General features: G+C 38.1%; 2 protein-coding genes across 2 annotated transcripts in view; both read right to left on the bottom strand.

Annotated features, from left to right (window-relative positions):
• Positions 1 to 6,420, bottom strand: part of LOC103511499 (nascent polypeptide-associated complex subunit alpha, muscle-specific form-like) — a 19,221-nt gene extending 12,801 nt beyond the window's left edge. The window contains exons 1-5 of the mRNA XM_017445018.2: positions 5,455 to 6,420; positions 3,932 to 4,016; positions 2,489 to 3,013; positions 1,795 to 1,994; positions 871 to 1,038 (exon numbers count right to left, since the gene is read on the bottom strand). Coding sequence (XP_017300507.1) covers positions 871 to 1,038; positions 1,795 to 1,994; positions 2,489 to 3,013; positions 3,932 to 4,016; positions 5,455 to 6,420 — 1,944 coding nt within the window. The remainder of the gene's footprint in view (positions 1 to 870; positions 1,039 to 1,794; positions 1,995 to 2,488; positions 3,014 to 3,931; positions 4,017 to 5,454) is intronic.
• A 686-nt stretch (positions 6,421 to 7,106) lies between these two features.
• Positions 7,107 to 11,390, bottom strand: LOC108252669 (GRIP and coiled-coil domain-containing protein PFC0235w-like). The gene is made up of 3 exons (XM_017445017.1): positions 10,347 to 11,390; positions 8,345 to 9,883; positions 7,107 to 7,118 (listed from the first exon to the last, which is right to left on the bottom strand). The coding sequence occupies exons 1-3, from the start codon at positions 11,388 to 11,390 to the stop codon at positions 7,107 to 7,109; spliced, it is 2,595 nt and encodes an 864-aa protein (XP_017300506.1).
• Between the last annotated feature and the right edge of the window lie 308 nt (positions 11,391 to 11,698).

Here is an 11,698-nt window from a genome sequence, read left to right as displayed (position 1 = left end):
TAGGGAGAGAGGGGGGAGGGAGGGGGGGGGGGAGAGAGAGAGAGGGGAGGGAGAGAGAGAGAGAGGGAATTTGTACAAGTCTAATATAATGCGGACAATATAATCCAATATAACTTTTATCTCTCTTTTCCTCTTTCCTAAATTCCTTTTTTTTCTCTCTCTCTCCCCCTCCCTCTCTCTCCTCCCTCCCTCCCTCTCGCAAAAAAAAAGTAAAAAAAATATATATATATCCAGCACCTAAATAGGAAGGGTCTGTTCTCACCCAAGACATACTACGGGATGGGACATTTTTTTAAGCTGTAAAACCCGGCCATTCGCTAATCAAGTTGAATATGTACGAGTATGTATTTTTCTATTTATTTATTTCTATTTTTAAAAAAATAATAGGCTACTCTACTCTGACATCACACAAGCTGTATTTTTTTTTTTTTTTCCAACAAATAATTTTTTTTATTTTATTCGTTTTATTTGGTTTTTCTATTCACTTTATTTGTGTCATAAAAAGAATGCGAATGAAAAGGAGCTTACGACTAAATAGTCCGCAAGCCGCAAGTGTGCTGTTGTTATTTTAGTGGTAATGTAAGCAAGTAAACTCAAAATGATTTGTTATAAATAATAAATTAATTATAAAATTAAAATTGCCGCTCAAAAAAAATAATAATAAATAAAACATGGCGGACAAATAAATGAAATAAAGAAGAAAAAATCATATTCGAAATATTTGAAAAAATATTTGTAAATAAATCGAATAAACTGAAGAAAAAAAAAAATATTTGGTTTAAAAAATGGAAATTATTCGTTTTATTCGATTTATTAGAAAAAAAAAATACGCCTATATTTCCAAAAATCAAAATCAAACTCCGGTCTTACCTTGGGTGTAAAGCTAGTGTATTGGTTAGGCGGTGCAAACGGTGTGGCGGTGGGGGTAGGCGTTAGACCAGGGTGTAGGCCGAATCCAGGCGGGTAGGTAGAGAGGGCGAGACTGTGTCGATAGAAAGGTGAGTCCACACCGGCACCTAGCTTCGGAATGTCCTTGAACTGGAACCCAGGGAGAGGGGATAAAGAGATTAGAATTTAAAGGGTTAAAAATATAATTATTTAAAAAGCTGGGCCCGTCCCTCCGGGAATTTTTCACCCCGTAGATTATTCGATCGTGATTAGAGAAAATCAGTACCTATGTACCTACCACCTACCTAATTTGTTTAATATTCAGTTTTTTGGCTATATGGTTCTCTGGAAAAAAATTGCACCACCATATTCGTGATCCTGGTAAAAAGACCTTTAATTTGATATATAGGTCGACCAGGTTTGGATAACTCCTTCTATGGGGACAGACGGACCGACAGACAGACGACACCGAAGCGAATACAATAGTCCGTCCACAATACCTTTTATTATTAGTAATAATAAAGGAAGGACGTACTAAAAAGCAAATTGTTATAATTTGCCCCTATTTATTAAAACAAATAATAGTGTTAAGGATAAATCTTCTTCGCCTTTTCCCGTATTCAGACGAGGTCGGCGTTTTTCGTCAGCCTCTCAATCAGCTCTGAGGTGATTGCTTTGGACTGATATTTGGTTTTGGCTAATCCTAAAAGAAGTCTCACCAGATAATTATGTGGGTGGATGTTACGACACAGACCACACGAGTCTAATGTACCCAAAAAAAACTTAAAGTAAACAAAAAATCCCTCCCCACATATGTGGATGGATACAAAAGGTTTGTGGTGGCCATGTTATGACACAGACCACATGAGTCCCAAACCCTCCCCCCCCCAAAAAAGATTTCCTTACCAGATGAGTAGGTGGATACAGGGCAGCTGCTCCGGGTGGGGGTGGCATGAGAGGTGCATGCTGGTGTACATGTGTGTGCTGATGTTGGTGGTGATGCATTTCTGTCCGTAGAGAGTAGGGTGCACCCCTATGATGATGTACGTCCTGGGAGGAGGCTAGGAACCGAGAGTCTAGCTCACGCCTCAGCAGGTCTGTGTGGTCTGAAGAGAAGGAGGAAGATGGTTCAAAATTAACATGAACAAGCTTGCATAGCCGGCTTTGCCAGCGGCCGGAGGCCGCATTACCTTAAGTATTAATAACAAAAACAAGCGCACTGGCCTTGCCAGCGGCCGAAGGCCGCATTTATGATTAACAACAGATCTATTACCAAAAGCAGCGGCCGAGGGCCGCAGTATATTTGTTCTTTATAAGTATAACGTAGCTAACTTTGCCAGCGGCCAGAGGCCGATCAGATAAACACATATGATTTTATGGGCATGAACAAATAACACTTACTTTCACCCCGTTGCAAAATTACCAAAAATCACATCATCGGTACCTATAACTTCAACTTTTATACGAAATACCCAACCACACCGGGGATTTAGCTCTACTAACGGTGATGCGTTAGAATTTATTAATACATGGATTTCCGGATTCGATTTCAACAAAAAATGGAGGGGGTAAAAATGTAAACAGGCTACATTCTACTCACTTGTCTGGAAGAGAGACTCGGCCGAAAACGGGTTCGGATTGGTCGGTGGCTGCGTTGGCGGCGGGGGGGCGCCGGGGGGCGGCTGCACACTGGGCGCCACACTGGTAGGCGTCGCCTGGGGCCCCAAATAGGACGGGGTGGTTTGCGTCACAGACGGATAGGGGGGTTGCGACGAAACCGCGGGAAGGTAAGAAGTAGGCGGAGTTTGTGTGGCAGAAGGGGGAATATAAGACGGCGTGGTTTGAGAGGGAGGATAGGAAGTGGGCGGGACTTGACTACCGTAGGAAGTAGGGGGTTGGCTTCCGGCATACGAAGTAGGCGGAGCTTGGCTACCATAGGAAGTAGGAGGAGCCTGGCTTCCCGGAGGAAGATAGGGGGTCGCTTGATAGGGTTGTGACACGGGGGTGGGGGTGTCCATGGGGGGGAGGGAAGGTATAGGTGGGGGTGCGGGAGAGGGTGGAGGGGGCGGGGCTACTCCGCATAACGGAGGAGAGGGGGGAGGAGGAGCTAACACCTGAACTTGTACTGGAAAAGAGAAGTGAATACAAATGTGTTATGGCGTTATGACTCTGAAATCTTACATTGGTGTAGTCAAAATTCAGGGGTCCAGACAATCCTCTTTTCACGAGAAAACTAGGCTCGACCGATTTTGATGATTTTTTTTTTTATTATTATTATTTTGTAATTGTTAAGAAGAGTACTGAGGGTGACATAGGCTACTTAGAATTGTCACATTCCATTATGATTCAAAAAGATGACGCTTCACAAAGTTATGCTTGGTCCCGTACAAAGGATTGGTCAACCACTAAAATTTGTCGATGTAAGTATATTAAACAGGGAACGAGGTATATTAATGCCATGACACAAAAATGGTCCAAGACAAAAAAAAAGAGAGAGAGAGAGAGAGAGAGAGAGGGAGAATTTTTTTGAATCCTGGCTTCCCAATCCAATATTCCCTCCCCTCTTTTGTTTAATACTTCTTCCATCTTCTCCCCCTCCTCCTACAAGTTTAATGTAGCAACCCTCTTTCCCTAACATACGCTCCTAATACTTGCCACTGTCTTGAATTTTTTGAGTCCTGGCTTCCCAATCCAATATTCCCTCCCCTCTTTTGTTTAATACTTCTTCCATCTTCTCCCCCTCCTCCTAAAAGTTTAACATCGCAACCCTCTTTCCCTAACATACGCTCCTAATACTTGCCACTGTCTTGAATTTTTTGAATCCTGGCTTCCCAATCCAATATTCCCTCCCCTCTCCCACTCTTTTGTTTAATACTTCTTCCATCTTCTCCCCCTCCTCCTAAAAGTTTAACATCGCAACCCCCTTTCCCTAACATACGCTCCTAATACTGAGCGGTGTGTTATTCTATTGTTATTGCTCAAAGCTTATACGAGTAATACACAGAAGAGGAAGGGGGAAGAGAGGAGAGGAGAAATGACATACACTCTCCGACTTTACTGTGACTGTGACAACCTGTAAAAGAAAGCTCCCACCATTTACTAGAAACACAAAGGAGGGTGTAAACTTTCTGAAACAACCTGTACTAGAGAAATTGAGAAATCATGGTAAATTCAAAGTTATTAAAAATTAGGTAATTGTAAAGATAAAAATAAACTCGGAAAAATGAGAACTAACTTTATGTAGCACCCTGCAGTTAACGCGTAATTCAAACTTTCTGAATCACCCTATATTCAAGTAATAATAATAATAATAGTAATAACAATTTTATTACTAAACGTAAGCCTGATATAAAAACACCGGAGATTAGAGTAGAGCTTTAAAAACGTTCTAGTAGGTAGGTATACAATGTAGGGAATTTTCACTAAAAAGTGGAATATAAAATCTTTCTCCCTCCTTTTTTCTCACTCTTCAGTGTGTCAACACTTTTCCCCTCGAAAGAAGTGGAAAATAAAAATGGCCAAGATTTTTCTCCGTTTAAGCAATTTGTGAAGTAAAAAAAAAACACCAACAACAACAGCATGGTTGAATAAACAGGGGGGAAAAAAAGGTAAAAAAAAAAACAACTACTTCGTTGTTGTCCCCTCCACTTTGAAGGTGAATGAAGAAGACAAGAGGAGGGAGGGATAAACAATGGATTGAAAAAAGTAATAAAAAATAAATAAACAGGGAATGATACAAGGTAGGATAATGGGGGGTAGAACGAGGAGAGAAGGAAGAAGGATAAGCAAGAAAAATGAAGAGGAAGGAAGAAGGAGGAGGAGGAGGAGGAAGAAGAAGAAGGGAAGAAGAGTAGAGCTTAAAACAAGATGGATTGAAGAAAAAATAGAAGAAGAAAAAAACAAAAGGGGGAAAGGGAAGTACTCAGGGGAAGAAGGAGGAGGAAGAGAAGGAAGAGGAGGAGGAAGAGAAGGAGGAGGAGGAGGAGGAAGAGGAGGAGGAGGAGGTGTAAAGGGAGACGAGATGAGAAGAGGAAGGAAGGTGAATATTTTAAAAAGAAAGAGGAAGAATTAGAGGAGAAAAAAAGAAGAGAAGAGGACAAGGAGGAGGAGGATGAGAAGATAACACAAAAGGGGGATAAAGGTACTTTTTTTTATTATCATGATCTGTCATTTTATTTTAGTGTTATTGAATTTTATTTACTACCTAGTCCCTACCCATTATTAATATTACTTTCCATCACCCTCTTCATAAATTTAATGGCGAAATATAAAACATTTTTGATTTCAAATTCGAAATCAAATAACTAAATCAAAATATCTGGCAGCAAATGCCAAGAAATTGGTGCTTGATAGTGAAGACCTAAAATAAAAACTAGATAACAAATAGGAAATGTTAAGCATGACAAGCCAAAAATAACATTTTGAAGACTGAAATATTGAAAATGATCATAAAAATAAAATAATAAATCATGGGCGCATTACCTCCGAACCAAACAGTACAATGGAAGAAGTACATAATTATAGTGTTCTATTCATAAATAAAGTAAAGACAACAGACATATTTACCACATCAGTTTTGACGACAGTGGCATCAACAACATTTCCCTCAGCCGTTTCTTCAATATGTCCATCAGATTCTTCAACTTCTTTTTTTACATCAATAGCAGTATCCACATTAGATGCATCACCTTCATTTTCCTTCTTGAGATCACTAGGCACAGTTTCAGCATTTGCAACTTTGGTATCAACATGTTCCGTGGGACGGTTGTCAGATTCTTCTTCAAATTCTTTTAATTCCCTTTTGAGTTCGTCTTTTCTAATATCTTGGTTCAATCTTTCCACAGCTGGATTGCCTCTGGGTTCTTTTTCGAGAACGGGAGAATTAGTTTCCACATTTTTATTTCCATTGATTTCTTTAGCTTTGATTTCAAGTAATTGATCGTTTTCAAATACGGCCGTTTTGTTGGGTTCGATGATGTCTATTACCCTTTTAGCATTAGCATCATCTCTGCTGGACACATGAGAATCAAATTTATTTAAATCTATATTTCGATTTCCAATTGATTCTTTGTTGTATCCATCAACACCTTTTGGATTGACTTCTTCATTCCCAGGTAGGGGAGCTTTAATTGCTTTGCCGATATTGAGGCTATGATTTTCCTTCGATGTTTTGGTAAGCTTGTTACAAATCTCATCAATTTTAGACAAACTGTTCGCTCCATGTGATGAGGTTACATTGCTCACGGCGTTTTTCGAGTGGAATATTTTCCGGAATTTCTGCAAGCTTTGAGTTCTTTGTTTGGCATTTTTAGCAATATCATTACTACCGTTTACTAGACTTGTTTCAATTGGGACATAACCGTTCATGTGGTCTATCTTACATTTGTTTTTATTCAAATCAACTTTGACCACCTCACTAGATTTATCTGGTTCACATTTGCTGATTTCAACTATACCATTTGTTGTTCCTACTTTTCTACTATCTCCCCCTCCTCCTAAAAGTTTAACATTGCAACCCTCTTTCCCTAACATACGCTCCTAATACTTGCCACTGTCTTGAATTTTTTGAAGCCTGGCTTCCCAATCCAATATTCCCTCCCCTCTCCCCCTCTTTTGTTTAATACTTCTTCCATCTTCTCCCCCTCCTCCTAAAAGTTTAACATATCAACCCCCTTCTTCTAACATACGCTCCTAATACTTGCCACTATCTTGAATGTTTGAATCCTGGCTTCCCAATCCAATATTTCCTCCCCTCTTTTGTTTAATACTTCTTCCATCTTCTCCCCCTCCTCCTAAAAGTTTAACATCGCAACCCCCTTTCCCTAACATACGCTCCTAATACTGAGCGGTGTGTTATTCTATTGTTATTGCTCAAAGCTTATACGAGTAATACACAGAAGAGGAAGGGGGAAGAGAGGAGAGGAGAAATGACATACACTCTCCGACTTTACTGTGACTGTGACAACCTGTAAAAGAAAGCTCCCACCATTTACTAGAAACACAAAGGAGGGTGTAAACTTTCTGAAACAACCTGTACTAGAGAAATTGAGAAATCATGGTAAATTCAAAGTTATTAAAAATTAGGTAATTGTAAAGATAAAAATAAACTCGGAAAAATGAGAACTAACTTTATGTAGCACCCTGCAGTTAACGCGTAATTCAAACTTTCTGAATCACCCTATATTCAAGTAATAATAATAGTAATAACAATTTTATTACTAAACGTAAGCCTGATATAAAAACACCGGAGATTAGAGTAGAGCTTTAAAAACGTTCTAGTAGGTAGGTATACAATGTAGGGAATTTTCACTAAAAAGTGGAATATAAAATCTTTCTCCCTCCTTTTTTCTCACTCTTCAGTGTGTCAACACTTTTCCCCTCGAAAGAAGTGGAAAATAAAAATGGCCAAGATTTTTCTCCGTTTAAGCAATTTGTGAAGTAAAAAAAAAAAAACACCAACAACAACAGCATGGTTGAATAAACAGGGGGGAAAAAAAGGTAAAAAAAAAAACAACTACTTCGTTGTTGTCCCCTCCACTTTGAAGGTGAATGAAGAAGACAAGAGGAGGGAGGGATAAACAATGGATTGAAAAAAGTAATAAAAAATAAATAAACAGGGAATGATACAAGGTAGGATAATGGGGGGTAGAACGAGGAGAGAAGGAAGAAGGATAAGCAAGAAAAATGAAGAGGAAGGAAGAAGGAGGAGGAGGAGGAGGAAGAAGAAGAAGGGAAGAAGAGTAGAGCTTAAAACAAGATGGATTGAAGAAAAAATAGAAGAAGAAAAAAACAAAAGGGGGAAAGGGAAGTACTCAGGGGAAGAAGGAGGAGGAAGAGAAGGAAGAGGAGGAGGAAGAGAAGGAGGAGGAGGAGGAGGAAGAGGAGGAGGAGGAGGTGTAAAGGGAGACGAGATGAGAAGAGGAAGGAAGGTGAATATTTTAAAAAGAAAGAGGAAGAATTAGAGGAGAAAAAAAGAAGAGAAGAGGACAAGGAGGAGGAGGATGAGAAGATAACACAAAAGGGGGATAAAGGTACTTTTTTTTATTATCATGATCTGTCATTTTATTTTAGTGTTATTGAATTTTATTTACTACCTAGTCCCTACCCATTATTAATATTACTTTCCATCACCCTCTTCATAAATTTAATGGCGAAATATAAAACATTTTTGATTTCAAATTCGAAATCAAATAACTAAATCAAAATATCTGGCAGCAAATGCCAAGAAATTGGTGCTTGATAGTGAAGACCTAAAATAAAAACTAGATAACAAATAGGAAATGTTAAGCATGACAAGCCAAAAATAACATTTTGAAGACTGAAATATTGAAAATGATCATAAAAATAAAATAATAAATCATGGGCGCATTACCTCCGAACCAAACAGTACAATGGAAGAAGTACATAATTATAGTGTTCTATTCATAAATAAAGTAAAGACAACAGACATATTTACCACATCAGTTTTGACGACAGTGGCATCAACAACATTTCCCTCAGCCGTTTCTTCAATATGTCCATCAGATTCTTCAACTTCTTTTTTTACATCAATAGCAGTATCCACATTAGATGCATCACCTTCATTTTCCTTCTTGAGATCACTAGGCACAGTTTCAGCATTTGCAACTTTGGTATCAACATGTTCCGTGGGACGGTTGTCAGATTCTTCTTCAAATTCTTTTAATTCCTTTTTGAGTTCGTCTTTTTTAATATCTTGGTTCGATCTTTCCACAGCTGGACTGTCTCTGGGTTCTTTTTCGAGAACGGGAGAATTAGTTTCCACATTTTCTGCGATTTTGATATTATTTAGTATGTTGGCATTGATTTCTTTGGCTTTGATTTCAAGTGATTGATCGTTTTCAAATACAGCCGTTTTGTTGGGTCCGATAATGTCTATTACCCTTTTTGCATCAGCATCATCTCTACTGGACACATCAGAATCAAATTTATTTAAATCTATATTTCGATTTTCAATTGATTCTTTGTTGTATCTATCAACACCTTTTGGATTGACTTCTTCATTCCCAGGTAGGGGAGCTTTAACTGCTTTGCCGATATTGAGGCTATGATTTTCCTTCGATGTTTTGGTAAGCTTGTTACAAATCTCGTCAATTTTAGACAAACTGTTCGCTCCATGTGATGAGGTTACAATGCTCACGGCGTTTTTCGAGTGGAATATTTTCCGGAATTTCTGCAAGCTTTGAGTTCTTTGTTTGGCATTTTTAGCAATATCATTACTACCGTTTACTAGACTTGATTCAATTGGGACATAACCGTTCATGTTGTCTATCTTACATTTGTTTTTATTCAAATCAACTATCATTTCTTTGACCACCTCACTAGATTTATCTGGTTCACATTTGCTGATTTCAACTTTACCATTTGTTGTTCCTACTTTACTACTTTCTACTTTACCATTTGTTGCCGCTGCCAAATCGTCATCTATCGTTTCTTTATCACCGTTTCTAATAATATCTACAACACGTAGACTGACAGTATCCGTTCTTTCTATTCTTCTAAGGCCACCATTGAAAAGTCCGAATTTCTCTTTGCACAAGGGTGTGCTCTTTTTGGCGCTATTTTCGTTTGGACCCATCTCATCATCAGTAAATTCATACTCGTCTACAATTTTTCGTTTCAGATCACTTCTACCCATATTACTTTTAACATTGTTTGTGCTTCTTTCAACGATTTTTGTATTTGATTCAACGCTTTTTGCATTTTCAACATATTTTACATTTGCTTCAATGATTTTTGGACTTTTTTCAACGATTCTTCCATTTGTTCCATCAATTTTCCACTCCGTTTCTACGATTTTATTGCTATTCATATCGAGATTTCGATTCAGGATCTGATCAATACTAACAATTTTCTTGACATTCACTTTATCTTTATTTGGCGGAGAGGAGTGCTTTTTGTGATACTTTTCCAGATTGGAAATATCATCCATTGTATTCTTCACATTACTATTAACGTTACTGTTTATGGTGTTTGTCTTCTCCGCTTGTGATTCGTCAACTCGCTCTCACTCTGTTTCCTCCTCCTTCTTCTTCTTCTTCTTCTTCTTCTTCTTCTCCTTCTTCTTCTTCTTCTTCTCCTTCTTCTTCTTCTTCTTCTTCTTCTTCTTCTTCTTCTCCTTCTTCTTCTTCTTCTCCTTCTTCTCCTTCTTCTTCTTCTCCTTCTTCTTCTTCTCCTTCTTCTTCTTCTTCTTCTTCTCCTTCTTCTTCTTCTTCTCCTTCTTCTCCCATATTACTTTTAACATTGTTTGTGCTTCTTTCAACGATTTTTGTATTTGATTCAACGCTTTTTGCATTTTCAACATATTTTACATTCGTTTCAATGCTTTTTGGACTTTTTTCAACGATTCTTCGATTTGTTCCATCAATTTTCCACTCCGTTTCCACGATTTTATTGCGATTCATATCGAGATTTCGATTCAGGATCTGATCAATACTAACAATTTTCTTGACATTCACTTTATCTTTATTTGGCGGAGAGGAGTGCTTTTTGTGATACTTTTCCAGATTGGAAATATCATCCATTGTATTCTTCACATTACTATTAACGTTACTGTTTATGGTGTTTGTCTTCTCCGCTTGTGATTCGTCAAAGGCGCTGGATCGATTTTTGATAATCTCATCTACTTTTTCACCGTATTCTTTAGGATTTGATTGGTTGACCGAACTCAGTTCATTTTGACTGACTTTAGTTTTGTCTATTTTATGAGATAGACTAAATAAACTAGTGGTAAAGAAGAACCTTTCTTTGTCTCCGTTTCTGAGTGTGTCCAGCTCTTTTACGGGATTGACATTATCACAGCTTATAGCAAGTCGATCAGTTTTTATTTTTTCGGGCTTGGCAGTTTTATCACAGTTCAGAGCAAGGTGATCATTTACGAAATCAGTTCCTATGGCACGAATCTTGGCTCGTTTACCCAAATCATTAATTCCGTTTTGTAAGGCTCCATTAAGCTTTTCTTTCAGCTTAATACCATTTGTTACTTTTACCTCCTTTGCTAGATCAACAGAAAATCTACTGAGGTCACCACCAAGACCAATAGAATCACCAACACTAAAAAGAGTTGTTCCCAACCCATCCTTGACTCCAGCATCCGATGTCTTTTCAACTTTCTTATCACCACTTTTGCTTATATTATTTGTATTTGGATCACTTTCACTACTTGCACTGGATTTTTCCCCGATAGTTGAGATAGTTTTAACCTTATCACCGACTTTACCAAGTGCAGCATTTTGACTAGCAGTAGTTGCATTTGTTTTTTCACCATTAGTTCTAAATTTATCACTAAAATTCGATACTTTATTCCTAAAATCACTTTCAATGTGTTCACTTTTATCACTACTGTTTTCAACTTCACCACTCAGGGTATTGTTCGTTCTTTTCCGCTTTTTCGACATCCCAGTGTTTCTAACGCCACTGTTGTTGTTAAAAGTTGTTAGATTTAGAATGTTGTAATTGTACGTGGATTTTACACTGCTTTTCATCGTTTTTACACTTGCACCTTTAGTTACTTTTCTTTTGTTTAATACTTCTTCCATCTTCTCCCCCTCCTCCTAAAAGTTTAACATCGCAACCCTCTTTCCGTAACATACGCTCCTAATACCAAGCGGTGTGTTATTCTATTGTTATTGCTCAAAGCTTATACGAGTAATGCACAGAAGAGGAAGGGGAAAAAGAGGAGAGGAGAGGAGAAAGGACATACACCCTCCGACTTTACTGTGACAACCTGTAAAAGTAAGCTCCCACCCTTTACTAGTAACACAAAGGAGGGTGTAAACTTTCTGAAACAACC

This window comes from Diaphorina citri, unplaced genomic scaffold (assembly GCF_000475195.1).
Source record: "Diaphorina citri unplaced genomic scaffold, Diaci psyllid genome assembly version 1.1 scaffold721, whole genome shotgun sequence".
In the NCBI taxonomy this organism is placed as follows: Eukaryota; Metazoa; Arthropoda; class Insecta; order Hemiptera; family Psyllidae; genus Diaphorina; species Diaphorina citri.
Note: the sequence above shows the minus strand (reverse complement) of the source record. Positions and strands in the feature narration are given on the sequence as shown.

Coding starts and splice junctions, on each gene's coding strand:
- LOC108252669 (XM_017445017.1), bottom strand. CDS start 11,390: ATGAAAAGCAGTGTAAAATCCACGTACAATTACAACATTCTAAATCTA. Junction 9,884..10,346: donor AAGTGAATGTCAAGAAAATT/GTTAGTATTGAT, acceptor CAAGCGGAGAAG/ACAAACACCATAAACAGTAA.